This window comes from Camelus dromedarius, chromosome 2, assembly GCF_036321535.1.
Source record: "Camelus dromedarius isolate mCamDro1 chromosome 2, mCamDro1.pat, whole genome shotgun sequence".
Lineage (NCBI taxonomy): Eukaryota > Metazoa > Chordata > Mammalia > Artiodactyla > Camelidae > Camelus > Camelus dromedarius.
Window position 1 is genome coordinate 50,805,428 of NC_087437.1, and position 20,700 is coordinate 50,826,127.

At 39.4% G+C, this 20,700-nt stretch overlaps 1 protein-coding gene across 13 annotated transcripts in view; it reads right to left on the reverse strand.

Moving 5' to 3' along the window:
• MCF2L2 (MCF.2 cell line derived transforming sequence-like 2) overlaps positions 1-20,700 on the reverse strand; it is a 210,608-nt gene that overhangs the window by 166,830 nt on the left and 23,078 nt on the right. For 12 of the 13 annotated variants that reach the window (XM_031452036.2, XM_031452021.2, XM_031451998.2 and 9 more), the window contains exons 2-3: positions 10,081-10,164; positions 1,157-1,271 (exon numbers count right to left, since the gene is read on the reverse strand). In XM_031452036.2, coding sequence (XP_031307896.1) covers positions 1,157-1,271; positions 10,081-10,164 — 199 coding nt within the window. Of the gene's footprint in view, positions 1-1,156; positions 1,272-10,080; positions 10,165-20,700 lie in introns of those variants that run through there. The other variant, XM_031452041.2, reaches the window with a different exon arrangement.

Sequence of the window (20,700 nt, forward strand, 5' to 3'; positions counted from 1 at the left end):
CAAAGGACAGAGACGTACAGCATCCTTCCCTCAAACCAACCAAGCCCAAGTCCTCTCATGTCTGTGTAATGTATACAAGATTCTGGGATCAGAGGCAGAGAGGATGGGAATTGGTGAAATATAATTTAAATACTGAACTTGGAAGAAGTGGATCAAAAATAAATCCATAGCCTTCTCTGAAGAAGTAAGAAGGGTAAAAGACAAAAATAAAAACAAAATCTTAGAGTGGGTTCGATTAAAGCAAACAAATTAACTTCCTCATTTCTGCTGGTGGGATCAGATTCCAGGTGGCCTTTCAATCAAAAAGCTGGCGTTTACCTCTAAATCATAAGAGGCAGATGGAAAGCAACAGCACACCCCTGGCTGTTATGTAAACTGCTAACCACATAGCAGTTAAGTAACAGATGATATCATAAATGAAACAGACGCATGGGGACTAGTGCCTTCCCTGGCCGAGTCTGCTCTCCTGGAGAACTAGGTTTGGACTCCACGCCCAGCTCCATCTCTGTCTGTGAAATAGTTGTCACTGATATGAACTCTGTCCCACATTCCATTCCTTACAGACCTGGCTATTCATTGACTTAAATGGCATAAATATGTGAGACCTAGGGCAGAGAGGGTAGAAGTAGCAGGTGCCTGAAAACATCTCTGTTATGGTCTCAGCTATTGGCGCAGTTTTTATCCCTGGACTTTAAGTTTCCTTGCTCTGGGCCCTAGACTCTCCATCTGAAAATGACAACTATAAAATCTACCTCTAAGTTCCCTATCTATGGGAGATAAATTAAATAATTCTTAACATGGCTTGAGGTCGAGCAGCGGCCAGGTGTCTGGAACGACAGGCCCCAGGAAAGCAGAATCACCTTTATCTAGAGCAATGAACCTGAAGGAACAAAAGCAGCACCACCTGTTCAATTTTTCATTCACTCAACAATGTTTATGAAGTATTTCCTATGTGCACACCATGATCAAAACCAATACTCATGTATCTTTGTTTTCTAGTTTCTTTCTACATCCCTTGTCTGGGACTGATGAATAAGAGAAACTGGCCATTACATACTAATGTGAACTGTGCTCATCTCAACCCAGTCCCACCACATGGGAAACTCAGAATGAAGCCCATGACCAGGAAGGCAGCAGAGCACTGTGTTCAGCTCACCTGGGGATGCTGGTGAGGTAGGTCATGACATTCAGGAAGTCCTCATGTGAGATGTGTTTGAACCCCACAAACTCTGGAAAAGTGATGATGGGGGCACCATCTTTCCCTTGGCCTCCTGCAACAAAGATAGAGGATCAAGATGTTAGCAAAATGTTTTCAGGTCACACCTCTGCGGGTAAGGGACTTCAACTAATATCAAGTTAAGATGTGCATCAGCCTCTTATTTTTCCATCTATATTATTTCAGAGCAGAATTCAGGAAGGTCAACACTGCATTATTTGGAACAAGTATCTCTTCTTCCTGCTTGTTCAGTGGTGGTGTAAGAATTCAATCTTTTGAAGATGGTTACTGTACAAAAGGTAATAATGATTTAATTATTTTAGCACAGGTAGAATAGTAAAGAATGCCAACACAAATACATAATATTGTTCTTCATTTTTGTAGTTAGTAAATATCAAAGCTAAAGGAGCATGGTGGTTCAGAAAGTTGGCTCTAAAATCAGACAGCCTGGTTCGAATTCTGCCTTACCACTTAAATTCTATGTGATTTTTGGCAAGATACTTAAGTAGAAATTTCCTTACATACACAGATATATCTATGTAATAGGAATATTACCTGTATCTACCTCAAAAGGTACTGTGAGGATTAAGTGAGAGCATATATGAGAAGCACTTTAGCAGAATGTTTATTATATATAAGTGCTCCGTAAAGTAACCACTGTTATGGTTATTATTCTTGCAAAGAGGCAATAATCAGCTGCCCTTCAATAACTCATAAACAGGGATATAACACACCCTACAAGAATAAAAATGTAAAATTAGTATTTAAACATTTAATTCATTGGTGTAGAGGCCACCAGAATAAATTAAATAGATTATATTTCCCAATTTCTTTGCAGCTAGGCATAGCCATGACTAAGCTCCAGCCCCATGGTTCCCAAACTGTGTACCACATACCTAGGAAGCCTCAGTGAACTCACAGAGGCACCATGAATATTTTAAATTTGGGGGGAAAAGTGTAATAGTTGGCATCTGTCAGACATTATGCTTGCTAATAGCTTGAGATGGTTTACAATTTCAACATTAAATTACACTGTATTCTTTTGAATGCCATTGCATCTTTGTGAAGTTGGGGTTTTGGTGGCCGCTGGGAATAAAAAACAAGTGCAGTATGAAAATCATCGTGGAACAGGAAAAGCGGGGGATGATGTCCAGCCTGACTGCAAGGTTTGAGATAACTGTGGTTCTGTAAGAATGAAAGTTAAACATTACTTTTTCTTTCAATTTGTGTATTTATCTTTTCAAACAGCTACTAAGTTGTCAGGACATATAGACTTAAGTTGTTTTAACTGTCAGGTATTGCTTTTGGTCAAGAAGGGCTGAGAAAAAAATGACTGCGATACTAAAGACCCCGAGGACTGAGGAAGCTGGGGAACCTGGGCTCCAGCCAGAGGGACATGAGCTGAAGTGCTGGGAGCACCTTCCAGGCTACGCCTCTGTAGGGAAACAATTTTCAGTGGAATACGGCTCCCGAGGGAAGCCAACTACAAATGACCGCACATATTTCACATATCTAATAAAATAGATGCAGGGTGTGGTTTAACGAGGACTCTGTGATTATTCAGGGTGTGAGATCAACGAAGAAACTACAGAAAAGGGAGACTCAGATAAGCAAAGGCTGCCAGCCATCTTATGGAGGGAGGGTCCTGGCCCACCACCTCAAAAATCCAGACCATGTCACCAGTATGTCTGATGACACCACCATTAGGATCATCCAATGCACACTGCTGTTCTGAATCCATGCCTGAGAAGCATCTTCTGCTAATACCCTGATGGTTCATGTAAATTTGTTTCAAGGGAGAGAATGTGCTGCAAAGCAAACGTGAGTATTTGTATCACATAAAGAGTAAGTCAGCACTGTGGCTTTTCTATACAAGTCTCCTGTAAGTATTGTTACTATGAGTCTTGGGCTCTCAGAGACTAATTGCTATGGGATATTTGTCTGGATGACTAGTCATTCTTCTCTGGGAGATTCCTGTTTATTAATCCTATATGCTTATTAAAATTTTTTAAAAAGGCACCTGACTTCAATTAAAAAGAAAAGAAAAGGAAGAAAAAGATACCTGCAGATCAGTTGTTTGTCAAGCTTTGACAAGGAGATTGAGCTACTTCATTTTGTTGACTGAAACAGTTTAGATCAGGATAATATCAACTTTCGAATAGTAAATATTCATCCTCTTTCTAGTTTCACAACCATAGGAAGTATCAGAGAAATGTGAATTAAGAGAATTTGCATCTCCAGTGAGACTAAATTTAGATGCATTATAACACTACACTAATTATACAAACAATATTTGCCAAGAGAATGGCTAAAACATTTCAAGGAACCAAAACACCGTCAAATATTCACAAGGATATAATTACATCATTTAATGATTTCTACCTTTTTCACTAACTATAATTAAAGCTATTCATGCCTAAATAGAGAAAGATGGGTGAAGTTTTCTCATATCTTGGTTAATACAAATACTGAACATCAGAGAGGCCCTGAGGTTACCTGGGGACACCACCTGCTGCTGAACGTAAAAGTCTGTTAGGCAGAGGCACCAAGGAAACGAAGCTAGGCCTGCCTCCATGCAGCAGTACAGCCACAACAAGGCATTCAGTGCCACCTTGCGAGGAAACATGGAAGTGCAAAAGGAAGAAAGATTGTGACGAAGTCCCCTTCAGAGAAGATGAAAACCAAACTCTTTGGAACTAAGTAAAATGGTGACTTAACAATATAAACTTCACTCCTCCTGGTATCATTTTTACCTGTATGTTACATGGTAGGGGACTAGCTTTACTGCAGAAAATAATGGCAAGTGCTTGGGATACATAAGACCATTCCCACAAGGGTCTGGGTGTTGGCTGACATAAGATGTGTGTCATTTAGAGGAGCACTTGGAACACTGGGAAATCCTATAGGAAGATGCTGAAGACCAACAGTGAGACAGAAAGTAAGGTAGTTACTGCTATTTGCCTCCCAATATCTATTTTCCCTTTCTCTTCCCCCAGAGAACTGATTTTAGCTCGGAAAATGGCAGTACCACTCCCTGGGAGGCACTTGGGAAATCTCACAGCCTGGGATACTATATAATCTGTCCTACATAATAAAGAATTGTCCCATATCCTGTTTGATTTCCAAATGTTTTATGAGAAACTCAATATACATAAAAAAAATCCATTTACAGTAATCTGATCCTAGAATCTTTGTTTTACATACAATCATAAAGTATTTTAAAATATTTTTCCAGTTTTATTGAGACGTATAACATCGTATTGGTTTAAGGGTTACAACAATTTGATATAATGTATATACTTCAAAATGATCACCACAATGAACTTAGTTAAAATTCATCACCTCACATAGTTACAATTTTTTTTCTTGTGATGAAAACTTTTAAGATCTACTCTCTTACCAATTTTCAAATACACAATACAGTATTGTTAACTACAGTCACCATGCTACACGTTACATCCCCAGAACTTATTTATTTTATATCTGGAAGTCCGTACTTTTTGCCCCCTTTCACCCATTCCCCCATCCCCGTCTTTGGCAACAACCAACTTGTTCTCTGTTTCTATGAGTTCAGTTTTTTTAGCTTCCACATATAAGAGTGGAATCATAACAGTATTTGTCTCTGCCAGACTTATTTCATGTAGCCTAATGCCCTCAAGTTCCACCCATGCTGTCACAAATCATTAAGTATTTTTAAACGGTTTTAATGTATATTGAATTTCCCAGGAATTGCAATTACCCTATAAAATTGAGGGACGATTATATTCTACTTTGTTCAGAACTTTATCAACAATTGTTTACTATTTCAGAAAATCACTACAGGAAGGTCCCTCAGGATGTCTGATTACTCATACCATATTTCAGCATTTGCCCCTGTTACATTCTTGGTGACTCCACATGCACAGGTAAGCACCTGACTACTTCATAATTTTTTCTAGTATAGCTAGAAATACACATGGAAATACATTATTTTACTCTGCTTACTTTACCTTTGTTTCTCCTTCACATTACAGCTGTCCTTTACATTTAACTTTTTAACTTATTTAAGTATAGGCATAAATAAGGAGGGCGGTGGCTGTTCACCTTCTGGACACACAACTAATTATCCAGCTCCCCTTGTGGTTAAGTGTATCCACATGACTAAGCCCAGTTCAAGTCAATGGAATTCGGTGTGTACTGTTGCCAAGCTGAGACTTTTAAGAAATAGTATTCTCTAGGGGAGGGTATAGCTCAAGTGGTAGAGTGCATGCTTAGCATGCACGAGGTCCTGGGTTCAATCCCCAGTACCTCCTCTACATATAAAGAAATATATAAACCTAATTACCTCGCCCTACACACACAAAAAAAAACTAAATAAATAAATGTCACTCTTCAAAAAGTAAGTTAAAAAAAAAAAAGAAATAGTCTTCTCTCTTTCCCTGTCTGCTTTCTAGATGTAGACAATAAGAAGGCCACAAAATGGGTAACAGCAATAAGAGCCACAAAGTAATAGGAGCTTTCATTCAAGAGTCTTCACGTGGAGAAAAGTTGTCTGCTGACCATGTATACCTGCTGAACATACATGCTGGACCGTTTTTCAACAGTAAGAACAAATTTCTGTTGTGTTAGTTTGAGCCACTATCCATACACCTTGGAGTCTGTTTGCTAGAGCTGTATGGTGCACCCTAACTAGTACAAGTTAAGGTGTCTACACATTTCATTTCAGGATGGTGAGGCGTGCAAAATAAATCATTTGTTATAAAAAGGAGGCATTCGGTCCAATGTGATTGAGAACCACTATAACCTGCGCTGCTCAATACAGTGGCCACAAGACACAGCTGGCTGCTGAGCCCTTGACATGTGACCAGTCCAAACTGAGATATGCTATGAGTGTAAAATACAAACTAGATTTCTGAAACTTAGTACAAAAAAAGTAAAGTCTCTTATTAATAATTTTGAATATTGATGACATGTTGGAATAATATTTTAGATATACTGGGTTAAATAAAATACATTATTAAAATTAATTTCCTGTGTGTGTGTGGTTTTTGTTTTTTGGTTTTCTTTTTTTTTTTTTTTTTTTTTTTGCTTTTTTAATATGGTTACCACAAAATTTAAAAGTACACATGTGGGTCACATTATATGTCCATTAAACAGCACTGCTCTAGACCTTCTAGCAGTGGTCCTCATTTCCCAGGTGCCAAGTTACTGGCTCCATCTCTGACTTAGGATGCTGGTTTTAACTATGCTTATTTCCTTGGCTTGACATTCTCCATTGGTTTGGGTGAGAACTTCCCACTTGCCCCTGGGAACTCCACCTCTACCCAGGGCTCCACTGGTGTGCATATAGGGGGAAATGTCGGGGACTCTACAAACCTAAGAGTACTTTATGCCTTCATTATTAACTATTTCTAAAAGGATTAAATGTGTTGAGAGAGACAGAGAAAGAGAGAAATTTGGACAGTAATTCCAAGGGGGAGAATAATCATTAAAAGAAAAATAAAAGGATAACTTCTCATAATTAAAGGAAAGGCATTATGGCAGGTATTGATAAATGGCTAACTTATTCCCAACTCCCTCTTCCCTGACCACCTTCCACTGTGGCATTTAAAAAGTTAAATGTTTGCCTTCTCAGACTCCCTTGCTGCTAGGAATGGCCACATGACCTAGTTCTGGAATGAGACATAAACAGAAGTCTACCAAGAGTTTCTAGGAAAGTTACTGCTCTCCTAGCAAAAGGAGCAGAAGAAGCCAACATTGGTCCTTTTCCTTCTTCCTGCTTTGGACACAGACTTAATGTCTAGAGCTGCAGCAGCCATCTTGGGGTCAAGACTTTAAAAACAAGAGAAACATCAAGAGAATCACAAAGATGCCAGTCTTAATGTTGATTAGTCACTGATCAAATACCAAGAATTTCTACCACTAGACCTCTGGTTTTGTGGTTTGAAAAACAAACAAACACGTCCTATAGGCTAAGTTCTCTTGCAGCCAGATGCTATGCTAGGCATTATCCTTAAAACAACCCACTTTACAGATGAGAAACCTACTAATTGTTTTGGAATATGAACCTAGAATTGTCTTGAGTCCAAAGCCTAGAGTGTTTCCATCACACTAACCTGGTTATATCCTCTTGCTTCCTAGCTAAGATATATCTTCGTCTTCCAAGGTCAGAGCCACCAGATGCCCCAGCCCTGGTTACCATCCAATTCCTGCTGATGGCTCCTGCTCACAGGCCTCACCATCCGGAGGCTTCAACCCAGCTGGCTACAAATCTGGGTCAGGCATCATGCAATGAGCCCTGCCCTCCCACCCATCGTGGGAGCACACTCACACAGCACAGCAGGCCCCACACTCGGGGCCTCACTGAGAAAAAAGGCCGCATACTCTCCTTCCCAGCATCCCTGGTTGATGGGGCCTCTTTCCACATCTCAGTGGAATCTGTAGAAGAGTCTTCACCCTGCTTGTGTGAACTGGGAAAGGAAAACTGCTGTGACTCAGAGCAGAGGCCACAGCTGAGCTGCCAAAGTCATGGGAAAAGACCCAACTGCAGAGATTTCTGTTTTACTACACAGGCACCCTCAACAGCCTCGTTGCTGACATTTGCGCCTCCGCCAGGTAAAAAGAGACAGTTAAGGATGAAAAGCAGGCTTGCTAATTCCAAAAAGGTGCTGACTCAGAAAACCTGATAGCTGCTGATAGTCTTCCTGACCTGCAGTGTTACAAATGCTATCACAGCTAATCCATGCTTCTCTCTCATAAGAAGGGCGAACTTGAGGCAACATGCTGACAAAAGCAGCTCAGAAATGAAAAAATTATATTTGAAACAGTCAAAATGCCTTTCCTAAAGCAGAGGTATCCTCTTGGCCCAGAGTGAGTTTTCAGTCCTACGTCCTACATTAAAGAGTGACAATTATCTCTATTCCTGACTTAATTGTAGCATTATACACCATATTCACCGTGAGTATGGTCTTGGTTCCATACAAAAACTCTATGATAATGGAAGACTGCTTTTGGTTATATAATCCTAAAATAAACATTTTTATGGGATTAAAATATATCAGGAAAAAAGGGCAAACATTTAGTTGGCAGTTGCAATACTAAGCATTTTTCATACATTATGTCTTTAATCCTCAAAATTATGATGATCTCCTTAATTACATAAATGTGGAACATGAAGCTTAGGCAAGTAAATTACCCAAGGTGATACAGCTAGTCAGCAGCAGAATCTAAATCCATGTCTAGGGCTGTTTATGATCTTCCCTATACTATCTCTAAGAAATAAGAATAGAAAGAAACACCTCAATATTACTCTAAAGAGATAACTCTAATATTTAAATGCATCAGTTAATCAGTCACTGGACTCTTTCCCCAGATGAGTCATCATGTAATTTTCTATGCCACAATTCCGTACTAAGGCATCTGAGTTTGGTCTAAGACTATAAGAATCCACTCCACCCACCCCATCATCCATTCCAGACCTTGATGCCCGTTGGCCTTGGGCCTTCTGTGACAGAGGGCCACAGCAGCAGTTGCCAAAAATCCAGAGGACAGTCTTTATCCTGCCTTTTGTTGTGCACTATCCTAGGCTCACTGTGGGAAGCTATGACACTGCAGCTGCAGGAGGCTGGCTAGGCTCTCCCACCAGGGTCAAGACGATGGTACCTAGACAGGGATACAGGGAGCAGAGCGTCCACTGTCCTCACAGGACAGACCAGGAAGACTTGGATAATTCCAACCTGAGCATCTCTTATGCTCTACTATCTGTTCTGAGCGTTAGAAATATGAGCAGAAATTTTTTAAATGAGCACCCCATTCTTATCGAGCTTTCAGTGGCTATCTGAGCTGTGACCAATGTCAAGGAAAGACCAAAGAACTCCCCAGAATGTTCTGAACTGTGTAAGATGCCCTCATCCAGGATATAACTCTAAGATGGGGAGAGGTATCCCAATCATGGAGATTACATTTCTCTCAAACTCAGCAGGATGAAGAGTTTGGGGCAGATTAAGTAAGATTTAGAGAAAGGAAAGAAATATGATATTTTTTACATCCCATATTGTAGAGTAAAATTCATACCAACTACACATTCTCTCTGTGACATAACTAAGATGACTTTGTTACTTATTTCAGAACACATGTAAAAGGAGAGAGTGACTTGCCACCTTATTCCTCTGATATGTGTTGAGGACATCTAATCTTACTATCCCATCCTTCCAAGAAAGGTCTAACTATAATGTAGGTTTGGTATGTACCTCAAGTTTCAGTAATTAAAGTCATGTCACCCTGGGCTAAGCAAATAAAAAAGAAGAGTGTTCTAGTAATGACAACTTTCTTCTTAGGGTTATGCCTAGGCTCAGAAAATGTCTAGCCTTTGATTAATACTAGCTTCTCTTTATTCCCAGTCAAATGCTTAATGAAATCAATGTATTAAAATTAGATCCACAAGAGCTAAGAATAAAAGACAAATCTCTCAGAGAACAAATAACCTCAGCAATGTTCATGAACCCTTAAAACCAAGACTCTCTTAAGGTTGGATCTTCGTAGAACATCCAGCAAGAAAATTGGAAGGACATCATGGTGGCAGCTGATGTCAGTAGTTATTTCTTTTTCTTTCCTCAAAATCTTTTCAGCTCTGTTCTTTACAACCTAGAAGAAATGTACTCCCTTGGGAAAGACCAAATTGCACCCAACAGCAAAAGGAGGGACATCTATGAGATCCCACTCTCCTACAGCTGGATAGTCTTCATTCTAGTCCGGGGGAGGCTTAAGAGAAGACTGAGACTTGAGTAAAATGTTAATCAAGTTAAGTTCAAGAGGCTGAGCCCTCACAGCAAGACCCCACCCCCAACCCAACAAAATCCAGAAATGCATATGAATTTGCCCCTTACCTGAAAGAATGGCAAATTGCCTGTGAAGTTGTTCAATTATATCCACTGCCAACAAAGGCCTGATTTCCTGCTGCATAATTTCATCTGCACAAATAAAATAAAAATTAGGTTAAATCTTTTCAAATTATAAAGAGAATTTAAAGGAAGAAAGGGAAGCTCCACTACTAGGGAAATCTGGGACTTATCAAGATATGGTTATGCACACATTCTCTTGAGGACTCAATTTCTGACAGGCAGGGATGGATCTGAGTTTTGTGTGGTTTGACGCTGATACACATGAGCACAGAAACACATTTCTAGAGCATCTCCCAAGGCTTTAGGAGGGATCAAGGCAAGGAAGGGGCCCTGAAGTTTAAGCTTCAGTAGCTTCACAGTAAACCTGCTGGGATGGCTTCATTACCAAAGCAGGTACTTAGGTGTCTGCCCACTCCTTTGGGTCTGCAGAGGACACTTTAAACATAAACAACCTAAGTTACCAGAGTTCATCTCAAACTGGTTCACAAAATCAATTTGGGATTTATGAAGGTTCTTTGATTTTTGAAGAAAAGGTCCTTCATTTCCTTCCTTTTTGCCTCCCTCCTTAGTCACCTCCATTCCTTCTTTTTCCCCTTCTAGAATACTTCAAGAAGCCTCTTCCCACTACCAAGCATGTTTAAGGAGGCATTTCTCCATTTTGCTAAATAAAGATGCTTCTTACTGCATAAAAGTTTATAGGTTTCCAAAGCAAAAATTCAAATCTTTCAACAATGTCCTCTAACCCCAGAGAGTGATTTATAAGCACTAAGATTTGTATCCTATCCATTTGGGGAAAGGATATTAGAGAGAGGAGAAAACTGAGTGGTAGCCCTTAGCCTGGGCTGGAAAAAAGAAGGCATTTTCCTGCTCTCTCTGCTTAAAATTTTATTATCCTCATTTAACTGTTTCCCAGGGAATCTCAAAAGAATCAGCTGGCTATTGATTCTACAGCAGTTAAACATCTGGGTAGATTAAGGCACAAACCAAATAGCTTTGTATGCTGATGCTAAATGGGTATCTCCTATTGATTGGGCATGGAGTCAGTCAGGGTAATGTTATGATATCTTAATTTTGAGGAATCAGAGGATTGTATTTGGGAAGCTCCTCCGAGAGCCTTGGTTTCCACTTCTCAGCTTTGGTGTGAAGGTTAAAGGAGCTGATGCATATGAGGATGTACATAGTAGGTGCTTAGTAAATGCTAGTTATATCCATCACTCTGGAAAGGCCTTTCCTATATTTGCTTTCTGACAGTCTTTTAAGGGGTAGGCCAAGTGCTGCTCAAACACCAAGACCCTTATCAGTGAATTCTACCACTTTTTTTGGAGGAAAGCAGATAAACCCAATATCCTTTCTACTCTGAATTCACTAAAAATTCAAAGAACCCCTGCATCACTGTTAATTTTGGTGGCTGCAATAATGGCATTGTAGTTATATTTTACAAAAAGGGAAGGCCTTCTCATTAAAGTGACATAAAGTCTGAGATCTGCTTAAAAATACCCCAGCACTCCCCTCTTCCAAAAAATGTAAGGAGAGGGGGGAAATGAAGCCAGATTGACAAAATGTGGATAATTGTTAAACTGGTTGACAGGTCTTTGGGAGTTCATGATACAGTTCTTTTGCATATGTTTCAAATTTTCTAAAACAAAATGTTAACTACAAGTGGGCAACAACAGAGAGAATTTAAGCAGAAGTAAGAGTTATATAATCAGTTTTTCAGAATACAATCTGCCAGTGGTCTGACAAAGAGGCATACTCAAAAATACAGCTGGATTATTCTTTTTCCATACCTGAGGGAGTCTATTTAAGAGACAATGACCCCAGAAAAGAATTAAGATTTTAAAATACAATTTACTGTTACTATACCTCAATATTTGAGGTGTGCTTAAAAGTAAACATGTTAAATTAAAGAGGTAAGATCTAAAAGGGACAACAGAAGTGAATTAAGCAACCATACCCCTTACCTGGTCTCATTTTTTAAATGAAGAAATGAAGAGATTCTGACCTTGCTATAGTCACGCAACAATTTTAAGTGTGGAGTCCGGGTCACTTGACTTTAAGAAGACAAACATGATGGCATTCCCAGACCCTTGGGGAGCACTGGCTTCCCCAACCCCTGAGAGGCTGACTAGTGTCTCTCATCATGGGAATCTGGGGAGGATGCCCAGCCTTCCAACAGAGACATTCTCACCTGCCTCCTGTGGTTACCAAAGGAACAGAACTAAAATTGATGATTTGCCTTTTTCAAGAATAGAAATGAACTGGTTTGCCTTTGGCCCAGGTTTTGCTGAGAGAGTCTGTATCCCAGCAAGGGAGTGACATGGTTATCCTTGAAGATTTCGCAGCCAAGGGGCCTGATGACCCAACTGGCTGGCTGCAACAGAGCATGAGGGTTTCTGGGACGCTGCACTGACCCAGTGCATGGAGATGACCTTGCACACACCCAGCTTTTAGCGATGCCTGACACCTGTGGGCCTGTTGGAAGGGGGTCATGCTCAATTCAGCCCCATTCATGTTCCATACCGGAAAAGACCCAAAGACTAGCCCTTGCTGCTGGCAGGCCCTGCAACCCACTCCATAGAGATGGGGTAAGGAAGAGAATGTGGGAGCTCTTTCGTCTAAAGGAACACCTCCCTGTGCACTGGGAAGGCAGCTGCCTCAGACCCACACAGTCCTGCATGCCAAGGGCTGTTTCTGTCAATTTCTAGCTGGCTTTTCCTTCTCCAGGAACAGTTGGGCATGGCCAGTGACAACCTGCCGAGGTGGTGGTACCTGCTGCACCCTGCGGGCCCCTGGGTCCTGTGTGGAAGCTTCCTGCTTGCTATTTTTAATGTGTGTAGATTAGGGAGAAACTTGTCTCTTTGTAACCCATACAAGGCAAAGGGAAGTGGTAACTGAATTTCAACACAATTCTATCCTGGCCAAAGTTACAAATAGATCTGGGAAAAACTTGTCCCTTTTCTATCCCTGATAAGTGTACAAATATGTGATTATATTTACCCTGGACACACAGTTCAAAATGCAGGAGGCATTAAAGGCCACAAAGTCCTCCTAGGTGATGGAGTAACAGCCCAGCATGTCCCACAGGGATTCAGCCATGGACAGCAAGCAACACCCCTGTGTCGTCCACTCCCCCATCTGAGAGCAGGCTCTGGGTCAGGACCCTTCCGACTGATTGCATCCTCCTCCTCATGGCAGAGGGCGGGAAACAGGCTGAAATTTTGGTCCTAGCCTCCACTCTTGCTGTTCTGAAATTTTGGTCACATTGAGATTTAAAAGACTCAAGTGTGGTCTGAGAAAAGAAGCACGAATAAATAAGTAAGTAAGTAAGTTAATTAATTAATTAATTAATTAATTAATATGAAGGGGAAAAGTATGGTCTGGCCCAAGAGGGAAGGCAGACCTGAGTTTGACAGCCACTGCTACATTACTACTTTGCCCAGAGAATTGGGTGGGTAGAAAGGATGGAAGGGTTGACCGTTAGCTGAACTAGGAACAGGACCAGGATCTCCACTCTTAGCCACTGTGGCGCACATCTCTGCTCATGACATTAATGAGAGCACCCGCTGCAAGCCAGCCCTAATAAGGTACCTTGCTGACTAACTAGTTTAATTAGTTAGATAATGACAGTGAAGGAACGCATCTTAGCACTAAAAGGAACTTCCTTCAGCCCCTCCAGCCCTTTCACCCCCACAACTAGACCAGACTTGACTGCTGAGAAAACATCTGTGGACCAGAGGCTCTGAGAAATCAGTTGCTAGGCTGGTACGAAAAGCTACCCCATGGGGTCACCCTGTGTATAACTTCTTTTTCTTATTGGCCAAGTCAGAAAGAACGCAAACCCATTTTCCTTCTTTTTCTGGGTCCTGTGCTATTGCAATGCTTAACCTCAACCATAAGAGTTAGTCTTGAAGACTTGTTCATAAATTAACAATGAATAAGAGGCATCTGAAAAGCAGATGGAAGAATTTTTTAAGGAGAAATTTAGAAGATTTTAAAAATCAAGAACACTAAAAAATGTTCACCTTCCTAGTAGTTAAATCATGTAGTCAAAACAGCAACAGAATTTCTCATTTCATCCATAAATTAACACATAGTGCTGGGGTTATGTTCAAAACTAGTACTTCTGCACAACCCTGGGGAGTGAACCTGGTAGTGTCATTTTAGAAAGTAGCTTCACAATATTTTACCAAATATTGTGTAGACTTCATAACAAATCTTTTGTGTACATCATCTTATTTAATACTCAAAATAACTCTAAGAGCAATATGAAACTAGATTCACAATAGCTGGTCCAAGGTCAGGCAGAGCTAGAATTTGAACCCAGCTTACTCTAAACACCCAGTGTCTTAACCATTATGATACAGAGTATCAAGACACAGTTTCATCAAAATCTTCATATCTTTTACTAATTTTTCCTGTATTTGGAAATGTATCCTGAGAAAATAATAAAATAAAAACTTTATACATAAAAATGTATGTTGGAACATTAATTATAAAGGTGAAAAAAATGAAAGCAATCATTATATAATTATGAATATGATGTCCATAGGAAAATACTTAAGATAAAATAAAATAAACATAAAAACCATACACATGGTGAGATTGCAGCCAGGTTCAAAACAGAAAGAAGAAAGCCTGTGGTGTGTTTGTGCACATGGGTGCGGGCATAAGAAAGGAATAGTATGTTCTGGTAGCCTTTATTTTTTATGCTAACAGGACTTTATTGAAGTATAATTTACAAGAAGTACAATGCACTAATATTAAGTGTACAGTTTCATGAATTTTGACAACCACATACACTACTGTGATCATTAAACAGATCAAGATATGGAACATTTCCATCACTCCAGAAGTTTCTTTGTGACCCCTGCCCCAGGCCCTGTACTTCCCTCCCTCCTATAAACGTATGTGTTAAAAGATCACTTGGGTGCCTCTGTCCCCATGACCCACAGCTCAGCACCAGAAAAACACACCGCAGCATTAACAGTGACTCTCAACACCATTGGGGCCCCAAGGAAACACTTCTCCACATCCCTTGGTCTACATCCTCAAAAGAAAAGATGAGCTGCATCCAAATGCTACGACGGCTTGTGGGCTGTGCCAATGCTGATATCAGGGACAGACAATGCTTCAGAGTGCTGGGAGGATTTGAGCGGTGAGGATTGGAGCAGAGGAAGTGCTTAGGTAAGAGAAAAGACAAATTAATTATCTTATCAAATCCTTCCTCTCACAAGGCATGAGTGCTGTAGATTCTTATATAATGAAATATGCCCAGGACTACCAAGCATCAACATTCTAACTTTTTTTCCTTCCAATTCATGATGCAAATATATTCAAAATTTAAACTCCCTATACACTATTACATTTTACTTAGACCACATTTCCTTTAAATCACTGTTCTCAGCGGAGCTCAAATTATGTGAACATCTCAGTTATAACAACATAGTGCTTTTGCTGATATGAAGATGAGAAAAAAATTTTGTGGATTAATTTACGACTTATGGATTATGGATATCTTTATTATTCATCCAATTTCACTGGCGCATCAACACAACACTCAGGCACAGGCAATAACTCAACTTAGTCATCTGCTATTTTCTGATTTTTAGTCATATAAAAAACCACACTTTTATATGTATTTTAAATCTTGTTCTAATGGGGGTATGTTTGTCAAATAGAAAGACAGAACAGTACAAATGGACAAACAGCACAAATGGAGGCGTGTGGACCTCCACGTGTACTCTTGCCCCAGGCTCTGCAAATGCCTATTTAAAATTGCTTTGAGAAGTGATGAGATATTACTAGGCATAAGGATTTCTGTTTCTGAATACTTATCCAAATCCCTTTTCTTCTTTTTTTTTTCCATTACAAAAAAACAAAAAACAAAAAACTAAGCTTCTTCACTCCTGCTGACGTATCACATTGTACAAGACAAGCACTGCACCGAGGTGGAAGTTTCTACAGTTTCCTTAGTAACAATAGCTGGAGATGACATTCTCCTGTAGCCCTTCATAACTCCAGGAAAGATGAAACCAGCTCTGCTACTTGGGGTATACTGAATAAAAAGCAAAGCCCTAGAGGAAATTAAGAAAATCTGTGAAAATACAGACTCCCTTCCTCCGCTAAGGCTCTCAAGTTTTAGCACTAGATTTCAAAGTGCCCCGACTTGCATTTTAATAAATACTGCCCTACAGCAGTGCTTCTCAAATTATAATGACATATCAATCACCTGTGCTTTAAAATGCAGATTCTGATTTAGTAGCCCTGGGGTGGGGCCAGAGCCTGCATTTCTAACCAACTCGTCTGATGCGGTTAATTCCACAGAGAAGCAAGCACATGTCGAAGTCCAAGGTTATTTAGACTATTCTTGTTCCTTTCCTGTTGCTTACAAAAATGCAGCTCAGTTAACAAAAAAAGTTTTTATTTGGGTTGTCCACTAGAGCTTCTCTTATCATTAAATAAAAATAATCATCTACATGTGTGCAAAGCATTTCTGAAACTGAAGCCTAGATGGTATAAACTTTTGGCCCAGCATTTCCTTCTGTGCTGTTTTAGGATCAGCATCCTGGGAAACAAGCCAGCCCTGCTTTGAGCACCTGTTTGCCTCTCCTTCCAGCACCCCCAAGCCCTATCTCACTGCTCAGTGTGGGCCCTTAAGGCCTATTCCCTCCTCACTCAGATTACTCCCAGCCAGGGGTTCAGTCAAGTCTATCAGCTGGAAGTAACGTCTTGGGCAAAATAACATCATATGGTACAATATGATGAGATGAGAGACTTGATGTGACTAATCATTTAACATGGCATTCTTCCAAATGTTTCTACACTTTCATTTCTTCGTAAAGCTCTTAGAAGGAAAAATATCTTAATACAAAGGAATCAAAATGGTAGGATTTTAGACATTTTAGCAATATGATGGATAAAAGATTTTATTTTTGTTTAAGAAAAAGCCATAGATGCTCTGGCTAAACATTCCTTCGTTCCTCTCGATTTATTCATTCATTGAAGTACTGCAGAAGCAGAATGAAAAGAACTAGACTTGCACCCCAGCTCTGCCACAAACCAGCCCCTCCATCTTCAGGTTCTCCCTCTGGAAAATGGAAATGGATAATAATGAATAATACCTCCTCTTAGAGGGATGTTGTGAGGATTAATACTACCATTTATTGAACACTTATTACCTACTGGGCACATGTGTGCACTGCCTCTACAAAGGCTCACTACAAAACAAATGCTGGACACTATTTTCACTCTCTGCCTTTTTTTCCTAAAAACAAAACTCCTCTTTGGATTTCTTTTGGTTAGTGAAAACAAGTACTAATGTAGATCTTTCATAAAAACAAAATGGCCAAAGCGAACTTTCAAAAGGCAGGGGATACCTGTACTCAACAAATAGTTTTGGGTAACAGAGCTGGCCATAATAGGACAAGTGTGGTAATTAAGAACATGACCTCTGGTGCCATAATGCCTGAGTTCAAATCCTGGCTCCGCCACTTACAGCAGAATAATCTCAAACAAGTCGATTAACTTCCCCATGCCTTAATTTCCTGATCTGAAAATGAGGGAAATTACAATACATCCACTTGGTATAGTTGTTGTAAGAACTGAGTTAATGCAGCTGGAAAACTTAAGAAAAATTCTCTGTATGTGGTAGGTGCTATGTAAAGGTATTTTATTATTGTCAAAAACTTTAAGTTGTATCCAAACTTCACTTCTTGCATCAAAATAAACATGAGTCACATTAAATAATGAAATGAAAAAAATACTAAAATATGGGAGAGCATTTTTATAATCTTGGAATTGGAACAGCCTTTTCAAAGGAATCCCAGGAAGAAAAGACTGATAGAGTTAACAAGTTTAAAACTACTTTGGCAGGGAAAACATACCTTTAACAAACTCCAAAGACATGTAACAAACTGGAAATTTTACAGCACCTGTGGCTGATAAAAGGCTTATCTCCCTAGAATAAAGAGAGCTCTTACAAATTAATAAAATTAATAAGAAATAGGTATAGTGGGCTGGACGTTACGCTCCTCCCCTTAAAAAAAAAATGGCCATATTTTAATCCCTAATACCTGTGAATATTATCTTATTTGGAAAAAGGGTCTTTGCAGATGTGATTAAGGCTCTTGAGAGGAAAAGCCTATTCTGAATTATGCCTGTGGGCCCTGAATGCAATCACATATGAGAGAAAAACAGAGAAGACCATGTGAAGACAGAGGCAGAGACTGGAATGAAGCAGCCACAAACCTGAAATGACTGGAGAAATGACTGAAGCCATTAGAGGCTGGAAGAGAGCAGAAACTGAATTTCTCCTAGAGCCTCTAGAGGCAACACCTTGATTTTGGACTTCTGGCCTCCAGAACTATGAGAAAATAAATTGCTCTTGTTTTAAACCATCAAGTTTGTGGTGATTTGTTACAGCAGCTACAGGAAACTAATATGTCAGGCATAGACTGAGAACAGACAATTCACAGAAGAAATGCAGCCAATGAATATACATAAAATGTTTAACCTCATTAATAAATAAATATAAATTAAAACAGAATGAGATTTTTTTCTGCTGATGGGTTGGCAATTATTTTAAAGGCAAATAACATATAGAGTTGGTAAGAGTGTAGGCAGATTTTCTAAAGGATAAATAGGTACTTTTTTAAAAATGTTGATCCATTTGGAAATATCTGTCAAATGTTAAATATCAGACATTTCTTGGACAGTCTTCTGACCAAGAAATCCTATATCTAGGTATTTAACCTAAGGAAATAGTAACACAAATGCAAGATAAGTGAGTACTAAGATGTTTATTATACTATTGTTCTTCTAATGCAAAGGTCCATTAATAAGGGATTGGTTAAATAAAGGATGATACAGCCATACAATAGAATTCCAGGGAGTCACTAAATATAATTAGATAGATCTATATGAACTGACCATAAAAATGTTCAAAATATATTAAGTTTTTAAAAAATAAACAAATCAAGATACAGAACAGAATGTTATCATTTATGTTATGTTTACATATATGTGTGTATAGAGGGACTTACATATTTGAATGTTTTTTGCAATGAGCAGTTGAGGCAGAGATGGCTAGCTGCCCACCCAAAATTCACAGTTCCTCTTCTAAACAGTAGCATTACCATCGGAAGGCAGCTGCCTGGCTGGAAACTCCATCTCCCACTCAACCCCCTAACCTCCAGCTATGGCCATGTGACTAGTGAATGCCAATTGGAAAAGAGCAAAAATGATGAGCTGGAGTATTTCAGAAATAGGCTAGTCTTTACCACTATTTCACTTGCAGGCTGCAAGGTGACAACTCTGAGACTAGGGGATGGCAGACCCACAAGACAGAAGTAGGCAGGGTCCCTCAAACACTCTGACCAAAGACATTGTATTGAAGTGTATTAATCTAATGAAATTCAGGAGTTGTTACAGCAGTCAGTGTTACCTGAATCTAAGGCATGTATTCATTTTAATATTTTAAGTACATTTTATTCTTTTTTTTAAAAAGGAGGGAGATAGTGAAAAAGCAAACCAACTGCTGGTCTCCCTGACCCCCAACCAATAAATAAAATACGGGTCTTGATTAGCATATATTTTAATCAGTGTGTCATCTCTTGAGTTTCATTCCCTTAACTTCAAGAAATCAGTATTATACCAAGACGACCGATAGCGTCCCATGAATGTAAGATTGCAGTAATGTCAGAAAGGCCATTTAGACACTCATAAAACTTGCATTAAGATACTCAAACTTTTGTTGTTGTCTTGAATCACAGAATAAAATGACCAACAGCCAAAGCATTAGGCAAACATTTGATAACCCTTTAATAGTGGGGGGAAAAGGAAAAGCAACAAATACGTAATGCTGTAAGTTTAGGAGTCAGGAATTTTTCATATTTATCTTTCAAATTACCTTCTTGCCTCACTATTAACAAAACTGTAAAGCTCTTATGATTTAACTTGAGTAAAATTAGGGCCATAATTTACACCTGAATTCAAGCCCTGTAAGGATCTGTGTGCACACACAGGTGAGCATCTGTGTGTTTTAAGAATGAATGAAAAGCTAAACCTGATTAACAAGCTGGTCTTTCTTAAGGAGCAAATACATAGTAGTCCTTGTCTTTGATAATATAGTATTTTTATTATATACTATACAAGTATATGTGGTAGAATATAGTATAAACATGAATCATATCTCAACCAGAAAGTATACTGCAACAATGATGAATTTATTTTAAAAGCAAACCTCTCTATCCAGTAATTCCCCTCCCCTGAAGAAACAGGTTCCAAGTATAGATAAAGAGTAATGAAAGAGACAAACACATTAGCTTTAATCACCTTTCCTAGCCTGTGATCCAAGGGGGAATAAATATATTATAAACATTTGCAAGGCAAAAAAAAAAAAAGAAAACAATGGGGGAACAGATGGGAGTGCATCAGTAAGTCCATCCATGAAAGAAGCAGTCTTAAAAACAGGTAGTTGTTTCAGCTCTTACAGCATCTGTCTTACTGGCTCCCAAGTACATGTAAAGCATACTTGGAAATGCTGTTCCCTGTCACCCAGCCCACTGAAGGGAAGCGGTTTTCTTTTTTCTGCTCTTAAATGATCAG